The 21544-nt window shown below is 43.5% G+C and overlaps 1 protein-coding gene across 8 annotated transcripts in view; it reads right to left on the minus strand.

Moving 5' to 3' along the window:
- Nucleotides 1-21544, minus strand: part of HGS (hepatocyte growth factor-regulated tyrosine kinase substrate) — a 236173-nt gene that overhangs the window by 118127 nt on the left and 96502 nt on the right. For all 8 annotated transcript variants that reach the window (XM_078653848.1, XM_078653847.1, XM_078653846.1 and 5 more), the window contains 4 exons: nt 8169-8292; nt 2587-2639; nt 1007-1075; nt 560-684 (listed from right to left, as the gene is read on the minus strand). In XM_078653848.1, the coding sequence (XP_078509974.1) occupies nt 560-684; nt 1007-1075; nt 2587-2639; nt 8169-8292 (371 nt within the window). The remainder of the gene's footprint in view (nt 1-559; nt 685-1006; nt 1076-2586; nt 2640-8168; nt 8293-21544) is intronic.

Here is a 21544-nt window from a genome sequence, read left to right on the forward strand (position 1 = left end):
AGAGAGATGGTTACGCATGACCAAATCAGAGTGTTAATTATTCAGAAGAACCATAACAGTATGGTCTCGCCATGAGCTTCTACCTTAGTTAAGTAAGTAGAATAAATGATGAGATTGGTGCTAAATAGTAAATAGAGGCAGAAAATAGGGGAGCTACTCTAGTGGCAATAACAGCATGGGCACAGGTTATATCTGCTTCAAGTTGTAGCTCAGAGTGCATGGATAGTAGCAACTCCAAAAGGTTGCCCTCAAGCAGACAAATGCTGTACAGTACTTATTTTGGGGCACATTCAGAAAAACTAAATGCGCTGCACCTCCTAAACTCATCCACAAGAACAAGACCACGGAAGGTGAGTCACACCATGAGACAGCAGACTTCCCTATACAATGATTTTTATGGGGTGAGGGATAGAACGGTCTGACCTGCAGAAGACAGTCCACATGACGGTCCATATACAGACAGGTTGCAATGCTTTACTTGAAGAGCTGGGGACAGCACTGAACTAAATGTGTGCTGAACAGATCTGCAGGACTGGGAGCAGCAGTGAAATAAACATACTTGTTGAGTTGCTCGTAGCATGGTTCACAGACCCGCACTTCCTTCTCAATGCCAAACTTGGGAATGGTGGAGTACTTGGAAGAGCATTTCCCACAGAAGATCTGACCACACGCACGGCAGTGATGCTGCAGACGGAAACAGAAAGGCATCATGGAACAGTTGGTTATATGTCAGTCAGAAAAAACAAATAAATTGCAGACAAGCATCCTCAAACTAAATTAATATCACGGCTCAACCCACTACCAAGACATGGGTTCAGGCTTTGTTCTTATGGCAGAGCAAAGAACATTACCAAAAGCAAACAAAGGAACATAATTCCATGAGAAACATTTGATGTGAAGGAGAACTGATACAAATGGAGACTAGTGCCAACCGTGGCAGGAGATACACTGTTTGAGAGCCTCAGAAGAGTGGGCAGTGGAGACTACAGTGACTGGCTACACTCACCTTGCGAGTCACAACCCCAAACTGGACTCTGCACCTATGGCAGTCCTCTGCGTCGACCCAATCTGGAGCCTTTTGGAAAGAGGAAAGAAAAACGAAATCAAAATGCAAAGCAAAACTTTCAATAATCAGAGAACTGATTGAAATCTAGATCCAACAAAAATCAGAGAGCACTTTCACAGTCGGACAGGAGAACATCAGATAACACTTCCACATTTCAGGATTAGGAAACACTGTACAGCCCTCTTACTGTCACACCAGTAGAACCAAGGCAGTATCTCATGGCTGATTTAGGCTTTGGCAGGAGGTCTCCAGTCACTCATGATGGCTGAGGTAATTTCCTCTACCCCCCTGGTTGGACTACCACCCACCATATTTTGCAATCTTTGCTTGCCCTACAAAGATCTCTGTATTTTCAAAGGAGACAGCAGTGGCTCCTCTGAAGGCAATGAAAGCTTAATGAGCAGCTACCATGTTTGAGGGGGATACTCATCAAAAGTTTGTTAGCCAAAGTGTGTGTTTGTCTTTGAAAAAAAAAAGACTTAATGACCATGACAATTTAGTGTTTGCCCTCGATGGGATTTGGTCTTTTTTTCCCACTTTGGTGCTGCCAGGGTTTCATTGGTGGTCCTTAAGTAAAAGAAATTGCCTCAGACCATCTGCCTTAAACAGGACAGATGGTTTGATGCACCTACACAGAAGGCTCCGATTGTGCCACGCCATCAGTGTAGGTTTTCCCAAGGTGGAGCCTGCGGGGCAACGCAGTTGGAAACATGACTGTCTACCAGAGTCTAAATAAAAGGGCAGAGAGTCAGTTTGGCGGCAGGGTGTTTCTTCACCAAACTCTAAATCAAGCTATCAGTATTTTCAAAATGCCAAATGTGCAACTTCACGTACAGAATAGCGACAAGAAGAGAGAACCTGGCAGAATATGATATCTAGAGGAAGATAACAGACATAACAGAAAACTAGGATTTGAACCTCAGTCAAATTAATTCTTCAGACACCCCAGGCGCTATCAGAGGAAACGACAGGCATCAAGATTCCAAGAGAATCTCTCACTAACTCTGGGGCACTATGAAGGGAAACACCTGTGAAGGTGAATACCAAAATGGGAACTCCGAGCCCTTGTGTATTATCTGAAAGAAACCACCAGACAGTACACAATACCAAAAAAAGGGCTTCAGACAAGCAAAATTTCTGTACAATTGCTTTGGAAGTGCACCTCCTTTGCATATCAGCTGCTCAGGGTCCTTGGTCCCACTATATGTCCTGTGGACTCACAAAGAGCTACCTACCAGAGTTTGAATAAAGGAAGCACAAGCAGGAGTGATAGAGACACAGCAGTTGTTGGGACCCATATTTATTAGGTGCAGCAAGTGAGCAGGCATCACGATCTTTATCATCAGAGTCTTAATATATCATAAAAAGGTGCAGGCTGTAGGGGATCCCAAAACAGAGACCACCAGAGCACAAATAACAGCACTGGCCTGGGGACCCAGGACCAGATGTTAAAGTTACTAAGCAGTCCTTTACTTTTCTCATCATCCCCATATTGACAAATAAACAAGATAAAGACTCACTCTTTCAGCAGCAAACATGGCATCACTCTCTTTGAATTCTGGGAAATTGTGGCCTGTGGAAAAAATAAAGAAAGAAAGAACAGAAGACCAGTTAAACAATACAGAACTTTTGGATTCCCAACATCCTAGTTTGTCTGGAAAACCTACACACACACAATCTCTTTCAAACTAGCATAAATTGGAAACTTGTGCCAACCATTAAGCAGCATTTCTACTTTAAATGACCCTTCGGCCTTCATTTAAGAAAGTGTTGTGGTAATGTATAAAATATACCAGAACATAAGAAAAGAAAAGCAAAAAGGGCCACATGAATTAACTTCTTCAAAATTAATGTTGGCACCTGAAGACCAAAACAGTAAGCAGAAACGCAAAAAAGTCAGATTAGTGGTACCAAATGTCCTCAATAACACAAAGTCTCATACGCAGGCTCACTTTACACCCAGGACAGATATCGGACTTGTCCACGGAGTATTTTAGAAGAAGGATGGCCACTTCCTTCCAAAGAGAACTGCGAAGTGCCATACTGGAAGATCAACTGTGCTTTGACCAAAAGTGCCTTATTTCCTCGCGCTTTGTTCTCCAGAACCACAGAGTAAAAGCTATGGCAAGCAAAACCACTTTAATGCAACACCCTTCCCACATATTTTCAGTTACTTTTGTCGTGATTATAAGAGCAAATCTGTAAGCCGTGCACAACTTACCCACAAGTAACATAATGAGCTTGGAACTGTCTTTTAGGCTCTGTGATTCATTTTGTAGTTTTATACTTGATAAACCTCGTGATCAACATCGCTCTTGTGCACAAACTATTACCCCCTTCTTGGTCACAAAAACACACTGCAACTCTATCCCAGCTAATGTACATAAAAGCACATTACATCCTTTGACCGCTTCTACAATAAATTTATAATATTTGTAAAGCACATGGCTGCCCCAGCAGGCGTCCCAGTGCTGACTGTCAAGTATAGTGAAGGGGCAAAGAGAATTTTAATGATTGGAGAAAATCCAGTTCATGCTTCTGAGACACATTATTCCTTGCACTCAAACATTCCTGCAGCTCCACATCCCCACAGAAATGTTCGCTCAAGATATCTACTCTCTGAAAACTAAGACAAGGGCATTCCTTCACAAATTACAGATAAATAAGACCCAGAAAAACCTTGACATCTACAGGTTAGCTATGAATACACACTCTCTTGTCTTGGACGATGCAAGGCCCACCTATTTTCAATATATAACCTCTTTAAAACCACGTCTACTACCTCTGGCCCATGTAATCAATAACCTTATTCCCACACCATGTTCACTTCATTCACCCCTAGCTCTCAGCCATGGACTCTGCATTATGCTTCTCATCCAAGATCGCCACTAATAGGAACACACTCTCTACTCTACTGAATGCCCCTTTTTTCCCAGGCCTCTTCTTTAATTTCAACTTCTGCTTAAGTCCACTCAGCTAGTGTCTCCGATCTCAATCTGATTCCAGAATTCACTCCCATACTCAGAACTACCAATTTTATGTACCCAATCTGCCCCTTTCAGCCAACCAACTATTAATTCCTGGGCTCACTCTTTGAAGGTATTTTTCGGTCTAGCCTAGCAATTCAACTACTCCTGCTCAACTGTGCTTTAAGCCACATGGTGGACTGGGAAACGGTGCTGATGCATCCACACGAGGTAGCGATTAAGTCCCGCCTGCGCCTTATTCAATATAATGTTCTTCATAGGACCTACTTCGATAGGGTGCGCCTATGGAAGATAGGGAGGACTGCTAAACCTCACGGCCTGACGTGTGGCCATGACAGGGGGGGGACTCCTATCACACCCTTTGGTCCTGCTCGGAAATTCAGACCTATTGGGGAGAGATTTCAAAAGAACTGGGAGAGGTGCTAGAGACTGCATTGCCATTGGACCCCAAACTGGTGCTGCTGGGGATGACTAATGACGTAGACCTGAGCCGCCCACTGTTGATCTTCCTGGTGTTGGCCTTAGTGGTTGCCAAGAGAGATGTGGCAAGGAGATGGGGGTACCCGCCCTGTCGCAAATAGAAGAATGGCGGAAGGGGCTGGATATATATATGGCAGCTGAAAGGGTCACGTATAAGGCACGAGGATGTCCTATAAAGTCTGGGAGAGTATGGGGTAAATGGCGCCGCTATCATGGCCTGGATGGAGGACTTCGATTTGATGGGAGTGAGCCGGCAGTTAATCTTGGATGAGTGGGCGGGCGTCGGAGACTTTATGGATGTATTCAATTGGGAGTGGGAGGGAGGTTTGGTCACTATGAGGAACATGTTGGATTGTGAATTGTCTATGCTGAAGGCTAAGGGGGGGCGGAGAGGGACACTGTGATTCTTAATGACATGCTTGTTATGCGTTTGCAGGATAAAATATTAATAAAAATGTTTTTAAAAACAAAAACTGTGCTTTAAGCCAGTTGCTGCACTAAAAATCAGGAGTGTAGAATTCATATTAACCGACACCCAGGACATATTGTTTGGAGTCAAGAACATCAGGTTTTCCTGTTTATGTTGACCTGCAGCGCAAACCCTTTCACTGCCAGGTCACAGTACCTCATTTTGGATTTGTGAAAGAGCATGGTCTGCAGTTAAGGTAAGATTTGTATCCATATTTTCCTACTGTTCGAACTTGTATTCATGGTTCATTAATGAAGTCTTTATTAATAGGGTCATCGCTGTAAGGAAATGTGTATAAACATTTGCTAAGTTTAACCATTTGAGGCTATCTATACTGCTTACAGAATGCTGGGTGATTCATTTTGAATACCGGCAGAAGCCTGAAAACAAGATTGATGATTCTTCCGTTCAATTTAAAATGTACACAAAAAATAGCAACTAGAAAAAAAACCTTCTGCTAAACTGCAGTTCTAGATATAATTTACTTGAGGCATCCTATAGTAAAATGTGTTTAAATACATACTAGTATTCCAAAAACATAATAATGTAAACTTAGTGTAAAACCAGTTTCCACAAGGTGATAGGAAATATGAAAACAAACGAGTATTGGCAAAGACAATCTGTCTGGTGGCGATAGTCAGCCTTTTATTTTGTCAGTGTGTGTTTTTCTTTCACATTCTTTTTGTAAAACGTTATCGTTGTGGGAGTTACCAGGCCCTCATCAATGTGACAAAAACATTGGCTTAAAGCAAAAATGTTTTTGGTCTTAAGAAGCACGCATTGCCATAGTAGTTCTTGGAACTGAAAGAAACTATGCCGAGTGCCTTGTTAAAAAGCAGATTGCTCAGAGCGAGATTGATAAGATGACAAAAGATAGCCTTTTTTTAAATAAAACAAAAGGCCTTGGCTAATGCCAGACTTAATTAGGGGCCAAATTATTAAAGAAAATCACAAAATGCACCTATGGTAGAAGTCCTCGCACTATATAGATTTACAACTTTAGAGAATTTACAAGTGTTTACAGAAGAGGCCTGGAAACCATACTCCTTTGTTAACTGCATTTTTGAGTGAGCAAATAATCCTGTGTGTGTTTGCTCATGCGAGAATCGGCTGTGTGTTTGCAAGTTCACTATCCCTACAACAACTTTTTCCCCAGCCTGGAAAAAGTCTACTTTTGCCCTTAAGTGGCAGGAGTACATTTCCAATGTGAACAAGTGTGGGAAGTGACTAGAGAAGAGTTGGTAAAACACATGAAAATGCAAGTTTATAGGTGCGTTTCGACTCAAAAGGATATTCCAACCCTGAAACTACTAATTATTGCTACTCCCAGCACCAGTAGGTAGATTTGTGGAAAGGTGGAAAAAACAGGACATTGCTAGAATATAAACCCTGGCATAATTACAAAGGTAATTTTCAGAGCTCTGATTCAATGGGAATGAAAGCGCTGCCATAATTTGACACCTCACTGGATGGCACCAAAGGGGCAAGTGCATTTTTGACAGTTCAAGTAGATTTATGAAGCATCCCGTGCCATGGACAAACAGGTATTTTATAAAATTCCACATCCTTGAAAAATACACACTGCTGATCCTTTTCCCTCTATTGCTTAGTATCTCAAATATCTCTTTTCTCATAGGTACTGGAATAGCTATTTTTCAACCAATTTACTACCCATCTTTCCTGTAACAACCTTCTCAAACCCTTCCAGTTTAGCTTTCATGCTCTTCAGTCAACTGAGGAACAGACCACACTGGAAGCACACATTGCAAGGCAAGGTTGCTGCCAGGAGGAAGAACCTCAGAACTAAAGAACACAGACAAACCTTGGATGAGTTGTGAACCTGCAGAGACACGTTCATGCATCAATACTGGTGATCCTGCAATGCTCCGTTCCACCACATACGTTTTTTCAGTGCCCATGCTTGCCCAAGATCAGCCAGAGAGGATGGAAGGTACAGAGCTACTGCATCTTCGAATGGTGTGTGTATTTGTGGTGCCAACCACTGGGATTCCTGAACCATATGAACCTTATTGATAGCCATTACAGTTCAATGGCATTGTCATTTTACGACTTGGTTGATCCCAAAGTCATATTCCCAGGTGGAAATAGTGAAATCACTGGATATAGTGAATAACCCAATTTCATAGGTTCCTCGTAAATGCAAATCCTGGACAGTGGCTGTTGTTTTTGATATTTGGACCCCCTTATGCATTTACCCATAAAAAGCTTTATAGCGGATGATCACTCACTACTTCTTACGGTCCCATTGTGAGAGACAGACCAGGTAGGACCACCACTTGCCACTAAGACCACTAAATTGGGCACCAAACTTGGCACTATGAAACACAACAAATGACTTGACTTGGGAGGGACGATTACGGTCAAAGTGCGCCTACCTTCAGCTTATCAAAAGACACACAATTGTTGGACGGAATGCAGAAAAAATCAAAACCTTCACCCCCAGTCAAGAGATCTGGGTTAAATCCATCATTCTTTTTCTCACCATGCCACCCCAGTTTAGATCTGTCCATATGCAAATCAGTCTTGACCCTGTGCCTTATCAGCGGTCGTATGCAGACAACAAGTGTTGCTGTAAATCTATGGTGAACTCTTCTTCACCAAACAGCATTTGGCCATTTAACATATTTAGGAGCTAATTAGGCATTTGCTGTTCACTAATGTTATTCTCTACAAGAAAGCTTAATTAAACTTTTTTAAATGGTTAATTTCCTGTGTTATTTCTCTCCTCCAAACCCTAAAATCAACCTAATTTGCTGGTAACGTTTGTACTTTTAATTGCTCTTTCATTTTTCAGGAAATTAAAGACATCTAGGAAATAGTTTGCGAAACAAGCATTGTTTGCATGATTCTTATGTGCTTTTCAGACTTTGCTGTTGAAGTCTTTACTTCACCTGGATTCGCTATGCAAACTGAATACAGGTCTGACATTCATGCTACGAGATGATTTAAAATTATAACTTGAGTCGTTCCTCAAAGCATGCAGACATACCCGACATTGTGAATAAACTGGGGAACAAAAAATACTTTTGGAGGTCAACCATTCTTCGTAAAAGCCTAAATAAGGTGGGGATGGGGAACACTTTATACAGGAAATATGCACAACACTGGACGAAAATGCATGCAAAAAGACCGCATCATCCCTCACCTTCAACCTTCATGATCTGGTAAGTGTCTTGCACCACCTTGTACTTCGGTTCGTTGCGGAAGGCGTGGGCCCAAGCCTGAATTAGGTACAGGATCTTATTGCGAACATTTGCCTCAACGAGTCGCTGTCATGGAAAAAAATATCACAATAAACATCAGCTGTGCAAATTGTACATAAGGAGAGAAAAGATTATGCAGCATCTTAAAACAGGACAGCATCATCCCCCTGCTACAGACTGGCTTAACATTACAGGCACAGCCTGGCATTGGTTTCTGTCCATAAAAGATCACCCACAAGGGATGTATGACGTTACAACGCATACTTTTACAACGCCTACCTTTACGACGAAAAACCATTACAACGCATGTATTTACAACGCATGTATTTACAACGCATGTTTTTACAACGCAGATACTTTTACAACGCATACCATTACAACGTAAGTATTGGTAAGTATATAATATTTTTTTTTAATGTAAATTAATTATAAATAATATAATTTAATTTAAATTTAATTTTACTTTATTTTTATCCTGTACCCCTGTACCCCAAAAACCCAAAACTGACCCTGAACCCTAAAAATACCCTTTACCCAAAAACCCAAAACTGACCCTGAACCCTAAAAATACCCCTTTTCCCAAAAACCCAAAACTGACCCTGAACCCTAAAAATACCCCTTTACCCAAAAACCCAAAACTGACCCTGAACCCTAAAAATACCCCTTTACCCAAAAACCCAAAACTGACCCTGAAACCTAAAAATACCCCTTTACCCAAAAACCCAAAACTGACCCTGAACCCTAAAAATACCCCTTTTCCCAAAAACCCAAAACTGACCCTGAACCCTAAAAATACCCCTTTCCCTAAAAACCCAAAACTGACCCTGAACCCTAAAAATACCCCTTTACCCAAAAACCCAAAACTGACCCTGAACCCTAAAAATACCCCTTTACCTAAAAACCCAAAACTGACCCTGAACCCTAAAAATACCCCTTTACCCAAAAACCCAAAACTGACCCTGAACCCTAAAAATACCCCTTTACCCAAAAACCCAAAACTGACCCTGAAACCTAAAAATACCCCTTTACCCAAAAACCCAAAACTGACCCTGAACCCTAAAAATACCCCTTTACCCAAAAACCCCAAACTGACCCTGAACCCTAAAAATACCCATTTACCCAAAAACCCAAAAACTGACCCTGAAACCTAAAAATACCCCTTTACCCAAAAACCCAAAACTGACCCTGAACCCTAAAAATACCCCTTTACCCAAAAACCCAAAACTGACCCTGAACCCTAAAAATACCCCTTTACCCAAAAATCCAAACCTATAACATTTTAAATATAATTATATACTTACCAATACTTACGTTGTAATGGTATGCGTTGTAAAGGTATCTACGTTGTAAAAACATGCGTTGTAAATACATGCGTTGTAATGGTTTTTGCGTTGTAAAAGTTTCGTTGTAATGGTAGTGCGTTGTAAAAGTTGCGTTGTAAAGGTCGTTTCCCCCCACAAGTCAAGGTAGGTCATGATGTTCTTAGTCTTCCTATGTCTCTTCTTGAGACCCTCATGGATCAGCATCCCCCCCCCACCCGCTTGAACCGCGACACATTGCCTATAACCCATACTATCAAACAGAGGGGTTTCATTTACAAAATGTACACTGATGATATTCAACTGGTAAAAAGTATCGCTTCTAGGGAGAACAACAGGCTAATAGATGAAACAGCTCTAAAACTAAGATTCTGGTACTAAAGTTTCACCAAGTTATTCTCCACTTAACTAGCCTCCGGACTTTGGTCTGTTACATATTGCCATCACAATGGCTTACAATACAGAGGTCCATTTTCACTCACAGCTTCCCCCCCCCCCCCAACACAAATCCAAGAGTAACCACATTAGAGAATTTTCACCTCCAAGAGTGTATAAAGCTATGCACATTGCCGACCATTAGCCATTACAACTAATTGGTTGAACTAGAGGTGTTATCCACGCTGCAGAATTCTATGTCTTCTAAAAGAAAAAGAAAAAAGAAAACACGAAAACTGCACAAAGCTGAGCTGTCTGGAATTCCTTGAAAAGCAAGGCAGCAAAATATATGTCCAGTCATTTTTCTTAGCATCAACCAACCAACCAGACTTCTTTGGTCAAGACAGAAAAATGTCCATCCCGAAAAAGTACCTGCATAAATTGAGGTAAAAATCTCCAATAGTAGAAGGTGTTGGGAACAAACGTCAAAAAGATTGGATAGTAAAATCGGCTTTCTTTTAAAAAGAAGGTGGAACATTTCCCACATAAGGCATACTGGTAACGGGCCAAAATGGCAGCAAAAGCACCCTTCCAATGGCGCTCAGAGTGGTATAAACCGCACACCTTTCTCCCATTTTGTTTTCACCAGGGCACGGGTTTGTTACAGGATACTCAACCCCTTCTCATTCATTTGTTGCTACCAAGCCTATATGAATTTCAGTCCAGGCAGACAAGCTAAAAATGGCGTTTATCAACCCTAGTAGCAGTAATTTCTTATTTAGAAACCAAGTTGGAGCATTTCATGAAAAACTTCCAAAACCAAACTTCATCAGGGCGGATCTCAAATCGGGCTACTGCACAGTTACATGAAACATGCAAACGGTGATGGGCGGTTGCGTCCAATAAATCTAACCACTGGAAATAGATAGAGGTAGCACTCCAACCCATCGTTCTTTTGCTCACCATGCCACCTCAGTTTCGACCCAGCCATATGCAGATCAGCCTTGACCCTGCTTCTCATGGGAACAGTCCTGCCCGAACTGCCAAGCCACAGTCACAATAAACAATTATGGTTATCGGAGAAACCTAGCTCTAGTGAAACTTTCTTTGATGATACTACCATGAATGTTTTCCACCACCTTCGAGATATAAATTAGCAGAAAAAGCTTTGACAAAGTGAAAAGGTCTCGCCTCTGTGAGATCTATTGCCTTTTTCAATGTTTTTTGTCTCATGTTGTACATTAGTTCGGCTGAAAGTAAAAAATTAAAAAAAAGCACTAAGACTTATATTTTTTTACTTTGAGCCATGCTGCACAGCAGACACAATGTTGGGCAACAAGCCAAAATTAATTGACAAAGCTATTCAAATAGCTCTATTATTTGGTTGTAACTTTTTTTAAAAAAAATATTTCGTACAGCAGCATGGCTGTTGTTCAGTGTGTTTGAAAAGTAACAAAAAAAATAGGAATGAAAAGTATTTGACGTGGCTAGCGTTTTCTAGGTCTCAGTGCATTTAAAACAAATACTTTTACTTTGTCACATTGTACAGCAGCAGCTGTGCAACATAAACAAAACACTGACAAATACAATAAGTCTCACATGGGCGAAACTTACTGGCTTTGCCAAAGCTTGTTTATTGGATTCTACATCTGTGAAGCAGGGAGCACCGGTTGCCTTGTCAGGACATAAGAGCACAGCCGTTTTAGAGGCAGGTAAACAGTAAATCATGCGCTATTGTTTATGTCCTTGAAAAATACCATGGCAAGTCTGCTTGGTCATGCACCCCAAGTCAAAGGCAGTCCTGTATTGCATTCCTGCGAGCAGTGTCAACCTTTTCTCTGACATATGGTCGCGGGCTGTGCGGCTCAAGCTTGCCATGCCTCATGGCATGCACCTGAAGTGTGAATTTCATGTGAGGATACCGGCAGGAGCAGTACACACAGCTGATATATACACCGCCCAGAGTTTAAAAGTGTGCGTTCAACTATCAGCATAAAGTACTCTTACAATCCAAGATACATGCAATTCTTGTAATGAAGAATAGAATCATTTTCATTTTGCAAATCACAAACAGTCTAGAAAAAGCCACTTTGTTTTGAAAGGGATAAGAATGGCATCTTCTTATCCCAAATTCAAGAAAATGTATAAATAAGAATAACTTCTATGTATAAAAAATAGGATCCGAGCAAACGCACAAAGGTGACTTTTAAAGTATGGTGTACCACCATCTCACTGAAAAGTGCAAGATACACCTTGGTGCTATATTTGTATTTTTGGTGTGCACGGACATGGGGGAAAAGTGAAATCATGTAGAGACTGAAAACAGTCCTACTAAGTTTGAGGCCGTTCCCATTGAGATTCAACACCTTATATAGTTATGTACCCAGGCTCCCTAGAATTATTAGGGAACCCTACATTTTTATAAAGGATTAAACATAATGTGTGATGCAGTGGAGACAGAAATCAAGGAAAGTAGGCCTCAGCGCCTCCATGGGTTTAGTAGTGCACAACCATAATTGGACACCTGCGCTCCTCTTCACTCACACTCACAAACACTCTGCGCGTCCGTTGTACCCGCAGTGGTGGCCGCACCTCCTCCTACATCGCCGCCAAGACCTGTAACAACCTTCCCACCCCAGCTCCGCACAGTCCCCTCTCTGGCAGACTTCAGAAAGAGGCTCAAGATCTGGCTCTTCAATAACGACAGTGCCCAGATTCCCCTACGGGTAACATTGTTGCGCTATACAAATGCAATTTGCTAGGTGCGGTACTCCGGAGAACACAGCAGAGGATGTAAAGAGAGACCTGATGAGACACGTAGTTTCCACACCAGGAATGCCTTTTTCTAAAGCAGCAAGCATTTTTGCAATCTCTGCATTGGCCATAAGCAGCCTTCACTTTTCAAGAATTCTCTTTTCCCTCGTATTCCAACTGCAGGACTCTTGAGCAGTGAACATGCACCAGTCTGCGGACTTCTCACATATAGTATCAAAGCAAATAGTGTGACCTGCACCACTTGTCATGACAACTAAAGAAGCAGACGGTGCCCACAGAGTGGGTAAAAGATGCGCTCCATCCCCGATAATAAAAAGGGTCCTGCCACCAGATGTAGTGCCTGTATACCCTGAGGGGCATCTTGGAGCTAATGTTAACTAAATCAATAAACAGCAGATGCACCGAGTACAACATTCTTTGAAGGGTAAACCCTATTATAAAAACACTGTCCATGTTTTAGAGAGGCTGATGCCAGAGCTAGTGAGGTTTATATTATACAAAGTACATATAATATGTGGCACGTAAGGGTGTTCAGAGGCAGCCTGTGGAATTCTCAAACATAACCCAAATTCATTAAATGAATTAAAATAAAAAAAGGCGCGCAAATACATGAACTGCGAGATATGTTAACAATGTTGGCATTTCCAACGTAGGACAAGTACTGTAAAAACACATGGAATTAAACTAACGGTCATCCAAATGCACATGGAAATAGAAAGTATTGAGTTATAACCATGAAAAGGAAAGTCCATCATCTATGATGAAAGGTTGATGTAGAAAAAACTGTCCTGCAGCCGCCTGCTCTCATTTTCGAGACAATACCGCGTTTGTCTTTTCATCCCAAGATACGCTTGGGTTTGCACTGGAGAGCAAAATGACAACAAATGACAATCAATGATGGAGGGGAGTGTTGGTGAAGCGGGAAGCAGCAAAGCAGAATGGTGGTGTGTGGAGAGAAAATAAATAACCTAGGCAAAAAAGTACCTCAAATTAGGTGCAACCAGCGGAGAGACCATAATAAAAAAAATCAAATCTGTGCTTGGTCCATACGTCGAAAAAGAAACTGGAAGTGACACCTGGCCTGCGCTATCCAATTGGAAGGCAGTAAAGAAGAAGTGACACTGAAGCCACTTAATGGTAAGCCATAGGCAGGATCCAAGCCCTTTATGTAAATAACAGTGTCTTGCAAGCACTAGTACATAGCTCACGCAGGTTCAACCCTAAAAATGGATGTAGAAGGTACCAAACAACAATGTTTTTGATTTTAAATTCCTGTGTAAAATTCAGCATAGGAAGTGGACACACTGGCTAAATCTTTATGAAAAAATCTCTCTCTTTAATGGGTTCTTCAATAGTAGAAACGGCCATTGCTCTATGTACAGGCCATTTTTGTAAAGCAGAGAAAAAACATGTTCTTCCTAAATTACTACTGGGATTTAGTTTCCTCCCACTTACCCTCGTGACAATCAGTGGGCAGGAACAGTGGTGAACACCATGGTTTACCACGGTTATCCCAGAGTTTCAGGTACTAATGCACGGCAATTAGATAAAGAAGGTACTTGCGTACAACTTAGTCTGAAAGGGCAGCTTGATCACACAGTGAAGTGTTGTAAGAAAGTGGCTCTATATATACTGAACCAAAGTAAGGTACAGTGTTTATAGAGTCCCCAGTCTCCAGAGGTATGACAGAGGTTAAAGTTAGATGTAACCTTACTCTCCAAAGTGGTAGCTTGGTCGAGCAGTAATGCTGTACCAGAGGGCAATGTAAAGCATTGGTTGTACACACTCAGTCAGCAAAAGGTTTCAAACACTCAAGAACATAACTCTAAGCCAATTGTTTTTATATAAAAAAAATAGTTGTTTTATTTTAGAACCAACAGGTACCAAAATATACTTTTCTCAATATGAGTGACTTTAGGTAATTTCTTTGCAAAAGGGCAATAGACTTTGTAAGTACAATAGATACAGTGGTTGCAATAGGCAACACAATTTCAATCACAATTCAACATAGAGCTTAATGGGTTTTTCTACGTAAAAGCAGTTGATTACATTAAGGATTAGTTTCCTAACCACAAGACTGGATCCTGGATTCAGTCCCGTGACATAAGCTGTAAACAGTTAACTAAAAGCGTTTTGGTTACAGTTGTGATTTTTAAAGAATATAAATGTATTTTCAAAGTTGACACTTGAAAACTTTTCAGTGAAAACCAAGCAATGTTATCCTATGGAAGGAAATTCAAGTCACAGGTAAAGTGGGTTCTCGTTCCTTTTGTAATGCAGTAATGGACTCCTAAGTTCAGCACTGGGACCTCTACCTAAGACAGGTAAGTAAATACGTTTTAGTATTTGGTATGATTTTTAAAGAATATTTGTAGTTTGCAAGAATTGACACTAAGAAGAAATTTCACAGAAAAACAGTCAATCGTTTCCTATGGAAGATAATGCAGGTAACTGGTGAGTACAGTTAGTATTACTTTTGCGGTTCAGTACTGGGCTAAAAGGGAGTGGCTTCTCACATGATCACAGGTGAGTAATTTGGAATTTGTTATTCAGCTGATTTTAGATGAATATTTCAAAGTTTCAAAACTCCACACTTAGAAGAAATTTCAAGTGAAAACCAGAAGAAATTTCAAGTGAAAACCAGTCAATGTTAACCTACGGAAGGAAAGTGAGTTATCGGCTTTTAGGTAAGAACTCAACTGGTGGAGGTAAGGTTCTGGACATAGACTCAGGGGTCTCCCAGGGTCGGAAAGGTACAGTAGTCACACCCTCAGCAGCACAGGGGCAGCCGGGTGCAGAGAGAGTAGGCCCAATGCAATCCAATGGAGGGTAGGGGGCCTTTGGTTGGTGGTTGCAAGCAAACAGACCACGCGGCTGTGGGAGCTGGGCTCCTGGTCACTTACTCAGGGCAAGTGGGGAAGTAGAGTAGGGTAGGTGTTGCTCTTCCAGCGGCACTCAGGCGACTGGGTGCAGCGTGCTTTTGAGCCGTGGGGCACTCAATGTTATCCAATGGGAAAGTTAAAAAGTGAACAAAGGCTGCAGACTCTGGTATTTCTCCTAGCCTTTTTCTCTGTGTAGTGTTAGTGGTTTTAGGCAGCTGGGCACTTTAGCCCTGTGGTCCATTGTAGAGGGTGTGCGCTTTCCGGTACATTTAGTGGGAGTGAGAGCAGCCTGCCCTCCCACAGGAATGCATGGGGGATTCCCTGCTCAGTGTGGGTCAGTGGTAATTCCGGTTAAGAGAGTAGCAGTATGGTCAAGTCTGGTATATATGAAATTGTGAGAATAAATGCTATGCAATGGTGTGCGCAGATTTATTATGACTATGTGAGAATTTCCACTTTTAGAAGTTGGCATTTCTGTGTGCTATGTGTCCGCCTGCCTGATGTAAATTGCAGGTCTGGTTTTGGAGGGACAGGCAAGCTGAGCCAGACGTGGGTTGAATAGAGAGATCTGCAGTTGGAGTATGGGGAGGGGTGACCCTTTGATCTGAGCAGGGCTGTGCCTGACGAGGTGAATGATGGCTCCACCTCCCACTGTGTGGCTGATGGCAGACCCCCTCTTCCTCAAAGGCAAGATGCAGCCTTGTAAACAAAGTGCTCCAGGACCCCATCAAACTGGTTCTGGCTGGGTTCAGTGACTTTTGAGAACTAAGTCTTTTGGTGGTAAAGTAAAGGGGCTGTGACCCCATGAAATTGTTCAGTTCCATGGTGCTCTTCTAGGATGATGTGCTGTTCCTGATCCTGCTGGGGCATGCTGCTGCTGGGGCCCAGGAGGAACTGTCTTAGGGCTTGCCTCCCTGTGCCCTGCATTGACCCCTTGATAGCTGAGGACTGTTGCTTTTGGAGCTATGGCTCCCTGCACCCTGTGAGCGCTATATTCTAATTCTTTCCTGGAGGAATAGTGTGTTACTTCTGGATGTCAAGACGAACCTCTGTCCGTGTAACGAGAGGGAAAGGACTTTGAAACTTTCATCCATCTTGCTGTGGAAACTACCCAAGGGCCTGATTTGAGCTTGCCTCCTGCCTACGTTTCAGGGACATTAGACCACCCATCAGCCGTCCGGATTCCTATTTGGGGGGAATTCTACTTGCAGGTGAGGCCTCTGTTGAGAATTCCAGAGCCTCTGGTTCTACTGCAGGGAACGCGGACTGAAAGTCATCGCTATCGCCATTGTAGGCCGCCGCACCTGAGGAGCTGTTGCAGCTGAGAGCCCGCATTTGCCCGTGTTGCCAAAGTCATCGTTATCGATATTGTGGGCCGCCGCAGCGGAGGAGCGGTTACCGCTGAGAGCACGCATTTTGTCATCTTACGAGAATCATCCCCATCGCTATTGTGGGCCGCTGCAGCTGAGGACCAGTGCGGCCGAGTGCCCGCATTTGCCATCCTGCGAGAATCATCGCTATTGTGGGCCGCTGCATCTGAGGAGCTGTGGCAGCTGAGTGCTCGCATTTTGCCATCCTAAGAGAATCATTGCTATCGCTATTGTGGGCCGTTGCAACTGAGGAGCTGTGCCGCTGAGTGCCTGCCTTTAAGCCCCGCACTCTCACAGCTGTGCAGCACTTAGTGCCAGCTGCAATGCATAGGTCTGCGCAATTGCGCACATGGATTCTGCTGCATTGGCAGCCGCCCTGACACTTTGGACATAGGGCATTTTGAGCACCTTTGAGAAGGCCAGTTGGACAGGGTGACTGTTAGGTTTGTAGGGCGCCAGGCCCTAATGTGATGGATGTGGTGCTAGGAAATGTGATTTATGTAGTATGATTTACGCACTCTGTTTTATGTCTCTAAATGTGGTTTGGGATTATGAGGTTTTGCATACTGTATTTATGTTTGAGTTATCCTCCACTGTGGTTTATGCTAGTGAGATTATTTCCTACGGTGAGTTATGCTTAGAAGGTAATGGTCGAATATGTTTAGGCTTATGAGGTTGGTGCAGGATAAATTTCACGCCTAATGTGATATTGTGCGGAATATGATTTATGTTCCATGATGATGCTGAGTCCAGTGTTTGCCAGTAATTACTGGTTGTGTTCTAGGATTATTAGACGTTCTCCATTTACTATCTTTACTAAGTGATGGTTCTGACAGTGGTCCAAGTGGCCCTGTCATGTGCATATAATCCCCTGTAATATTGCCCAGTGCCAGTTGGTACAGTGTATATTGTGTGATTACTATTCTAATGTGTTTCATGAGAATACAAAGGTAATTGTGTGGAGTTCCTTTTGTGGTGTGCCTAGTATGTTGTTGCTGTGTGGGTTGTGCAAATGCTTTACACATGGCTTCCGGATAAGCCTGACTGCTCGTGCCAAGCAACCAAGGGGGTGAGCAGGGGGTATCTTTGGCGTGTAACTCCCTACCCCTGACTCGAGTGGTGATTTCTGCCTGGCTTAGGTGCAAGCTCTAGCCAAAATCCCATTTCTAACAGAAAGCTACATGTCCTTTGTCAATCTACAAAATGAAAACATTAGCTAAAGTCAAAAATAGTTTTAGGCTCCAAAAAGGAAACACTACAATAGTAGTCCACAGCACTGAAAGGAACGACCTTGTGTGCAAATGTGTCCCTTGTGAAAGTGCAGAATTCTCTTAATCTCAGTACTGTTACACAATCACCGAAGAGGGCTGACCCACTGCCCCAGGTTGAATGCTGCAGTGGGTAAAAAAAAAAAAATTGTATTGACAATAACGGACCAATGGATGAAGAGGGCTGGATTAAAGAATCTATAAGTGCATTATACATACAATTCTAGTCAAATCAAAAGGTCTTGTCAAATGCCTTCCCTAAAAAAAGAGATCTGAAAATGGTGGTCAGCTTTTGGTAGACTTCATCATGATTGAAACGTATGCTTCCTACAGTTTATGGGCACAATAATAATTGTATTTTCTCGAACATATCCTGACAGACTCCACTGTTGGATGACTGAATAATGCACAGCAAGTGAATTTAGAATAGGTTTATGCTGCAAAACACTTTGGTGTTTTGTTCCAGCTTTTAAATGTCCCACCATCCCAAAGTGAATTGAAATTTCCAACCACCAAAAATTATCAACTTAAACGTACCAGTGCCCACTTAACAAGGCTACAGAGCTTTGGTGGTCAGTGACTAGATGGCACCTAGAAAAGCCCAGTGGGAGCCAGTCACTGTTTTATCTGGCCTTCAAGATCAACGACACGAAGGGGACTACAGGTTCTGGAAGTAAACTAGCTCACAAATCCACCAGTGTTACCAAAGTTTAAGGGCTGGTATGTCATGAATGTAAAGTTTTCTGCTGGCAGAAGCACACACTGGAGGAATTGAAATTGGGATAATAGGACTGCGCACCAGACAAGCCTCTAAACTACATTACGTGTGGATTCCCAAGAAGGCATGAAGAACCCGAGTGAGGTCACTGCAACTTACAGTCAGGCTTTTAGGCCTCAAAATAGCTTACAATCTTCTAACGGCAACAGATATTTATTGAGATGGAATGCTGTGACTTCTATTTTTAACCAAAATTGTGAGTAAATTATTATTACAGGATACCTCATAACTTGTAGAAATCATTAAGGCCCGCCACACTACGAGCCAGATGTCAGTGATTCAACTCGTTAGTGTGTTTGTATTTCATGTGCTGAGAAACAACCAAATCAGTTCATGGATCGGAGCATGGACATCAGAAATCTTTGGATTTGCTGATGTTGGTATATAGTCAGTCACATATCCTTTTAATAGCCTTTATCTAAAAGTACTATCTTCAGAGCCACTTCTGGCGTATTAGTAAGCAAGACTTCACATGCTAAAACATGGGAGTCCACACTTCTGAAGAAAAAGCAAACCTACAAGCCCCAGAAGGACGTGTGATGCTGACAAAAGCCCAAATTAGCTTTAGGTGTCACACATGACAAAATGTAAGTTGGCAACACTGTAGTCACTCATCATGCTCAAGTCGGAAAGGTCTGAAGTTTGGCCAGACTTGCAATAGAGTCTATATTCTGTCAGTATTACAAATGACGGTCTGGCAGGGCTAGATAAGGGCCAGTCAAATGATTGGATTTGCTTTTGAAAGGTTTGTAGGGATGGTTAATAATCAGTTCAGTTGATCACGTTAGGATCACCTCTGAAGGGCTGGATAGGCTAGGGCAGAATCTGTCATATCAGTCTTGCATCTGAAGGGGGGTGGCTGGTAATCCAAGATGGCAGACCCACTTTTCTAGAGCACCGTCCGTCAGCCCGACCATCTGACTACATCCAAGTCTGAGGGCCGTCATCAGAAATGATTAATACACCCAGGCACTCCAGGGCTTTGATACAAGACGTCTCTATCGCCTTGAGCAAACTGACTAGCCCAGGACCACACCCAACTAGACGGGCCTTGAAGGATGAGGTGCCAAGCAAGAAGAGCAGCAAGCTGCCAGGCCGCAACACCCGAAGTGCCTGCCATGGGGGCCGCGACAAAGTGCCTACCATGGGGAGCCCTAATCTGGGCCATCTCTCCATGCGGTCCCACCAGCACCCACCCAGCGGCGCACCAGTGGTGAATGAGCAGTGTTGACAGCGGGCAACTGTGGAGCTCCTCTGGAACCCTGGGCTGCCTGCGATCTGGGACCCAAGAACGCGAGCTACTGCTGGCTCCCTGCAATCGGAAGCGGGGTCCGGACTGCTCAAAAAGTGCTGAGGGCATAGTCTGCGGCCCATTGCACCGGCGCTCAGACCGGGGTGCGCTAAGGGCATCGGCTATATTGTAAAGGCCTGCCGAACTTGTCGGGTTAGCGCTGGGCCACCACAGAAAAGCCCTCCGTGGAAGAGGCCTATCGAAGGAGATCACGCTGCACCCAGCAAACACAGAGGGCTGAACCAATTTACGCAATCAGTCACCCTTCACCCTGCGACTCCACAGACATCTCCAACCTAAGGTGCTCCGGAGACGGTGAGACTGCGCCGCTCCCAGGTGATGCTGCAGTTCCTGGGAGTCCTTAGTGAGCCACGCTCTAATGCACAGCGATACAGTTCACCGCCAGCTTAGCAAGATTTGAGCCAGGTTCTCCCTCGATACTGATGGGGCCCTTACAAACCCCACCCCCCTTCCATCGGCGCATAAGTCAGGACACGCAGGAGTGGTGGAGATGACGCATGGGACAGCTCTAACAGTACAGGCAAGCAACAGACGAGGGGGACCCTAGAACTCAGCAACCTGCTTCCTACTCCAAAAACCACGTGAACTTCGGGACCCTCTCTTCTGCCCCAATAGCGAGGAGTGTCTTGCTTGCAGCTGACTGATGGGGCACACATCTTCAGGGGAGCCCTGCTTTCACACTCCCCCCCTCCCCCCCTCACTCTTCCTTCCTCCTGTCCAGGCTGTGACCGTCGGGCTCCTATTCCGATCAGGCTGTTGCATTAATCTCCCAGAAGCTTTGTGCTTGGAAAGGAAGAAGGAGAGCCCCCTCCACCACGACAAAGGTGTCAATAGCCCAGACGGTTCACACACTCACCTAAGGATCCATGTGAAGACCCATGAGGAGATCGTTGACGCTTGGTTAGGGTGGGCTGTGCCCCCCTCAGAGCCGACCAAACACGGTGGAGCCTGGCCATTTCTCTTCCTATACAACACCTGGCTAGACTTTGCTGCCCTGGCCCCAAATACCCATAGAGGGGCAATGCTCTCCCCTCCGGAGGCCCCAATCCTTCTGCCTCCAAGACCGCCCGCTCTGCTGCACTCCACCTCAGTCCTACCTCACTATTCTGTGAACACCTTGAGATTGGCAGGTTGTAATCTGAGACACCTGCACTGGCGAGTCCACCTCCACTATCCCAGACACGCCAATGCTGGGATATACACCTTTTCTTTCGACATCAGACATACGGAATAGTGTCC

This window comes from Lissotriton helveticus, chromosome 7 (genome assembly GCF_964261635.1).
Source record: "Lissotriton helveticus chromosome 7, aLisHel1.1, whole genome shotgun sequence".
Lineage (NCBI taxonomy): Eukaryota > Metazoa > Chordata > Amphibia > Caudata > Salamandridae > Lissotriton > Lissotriton helveticus.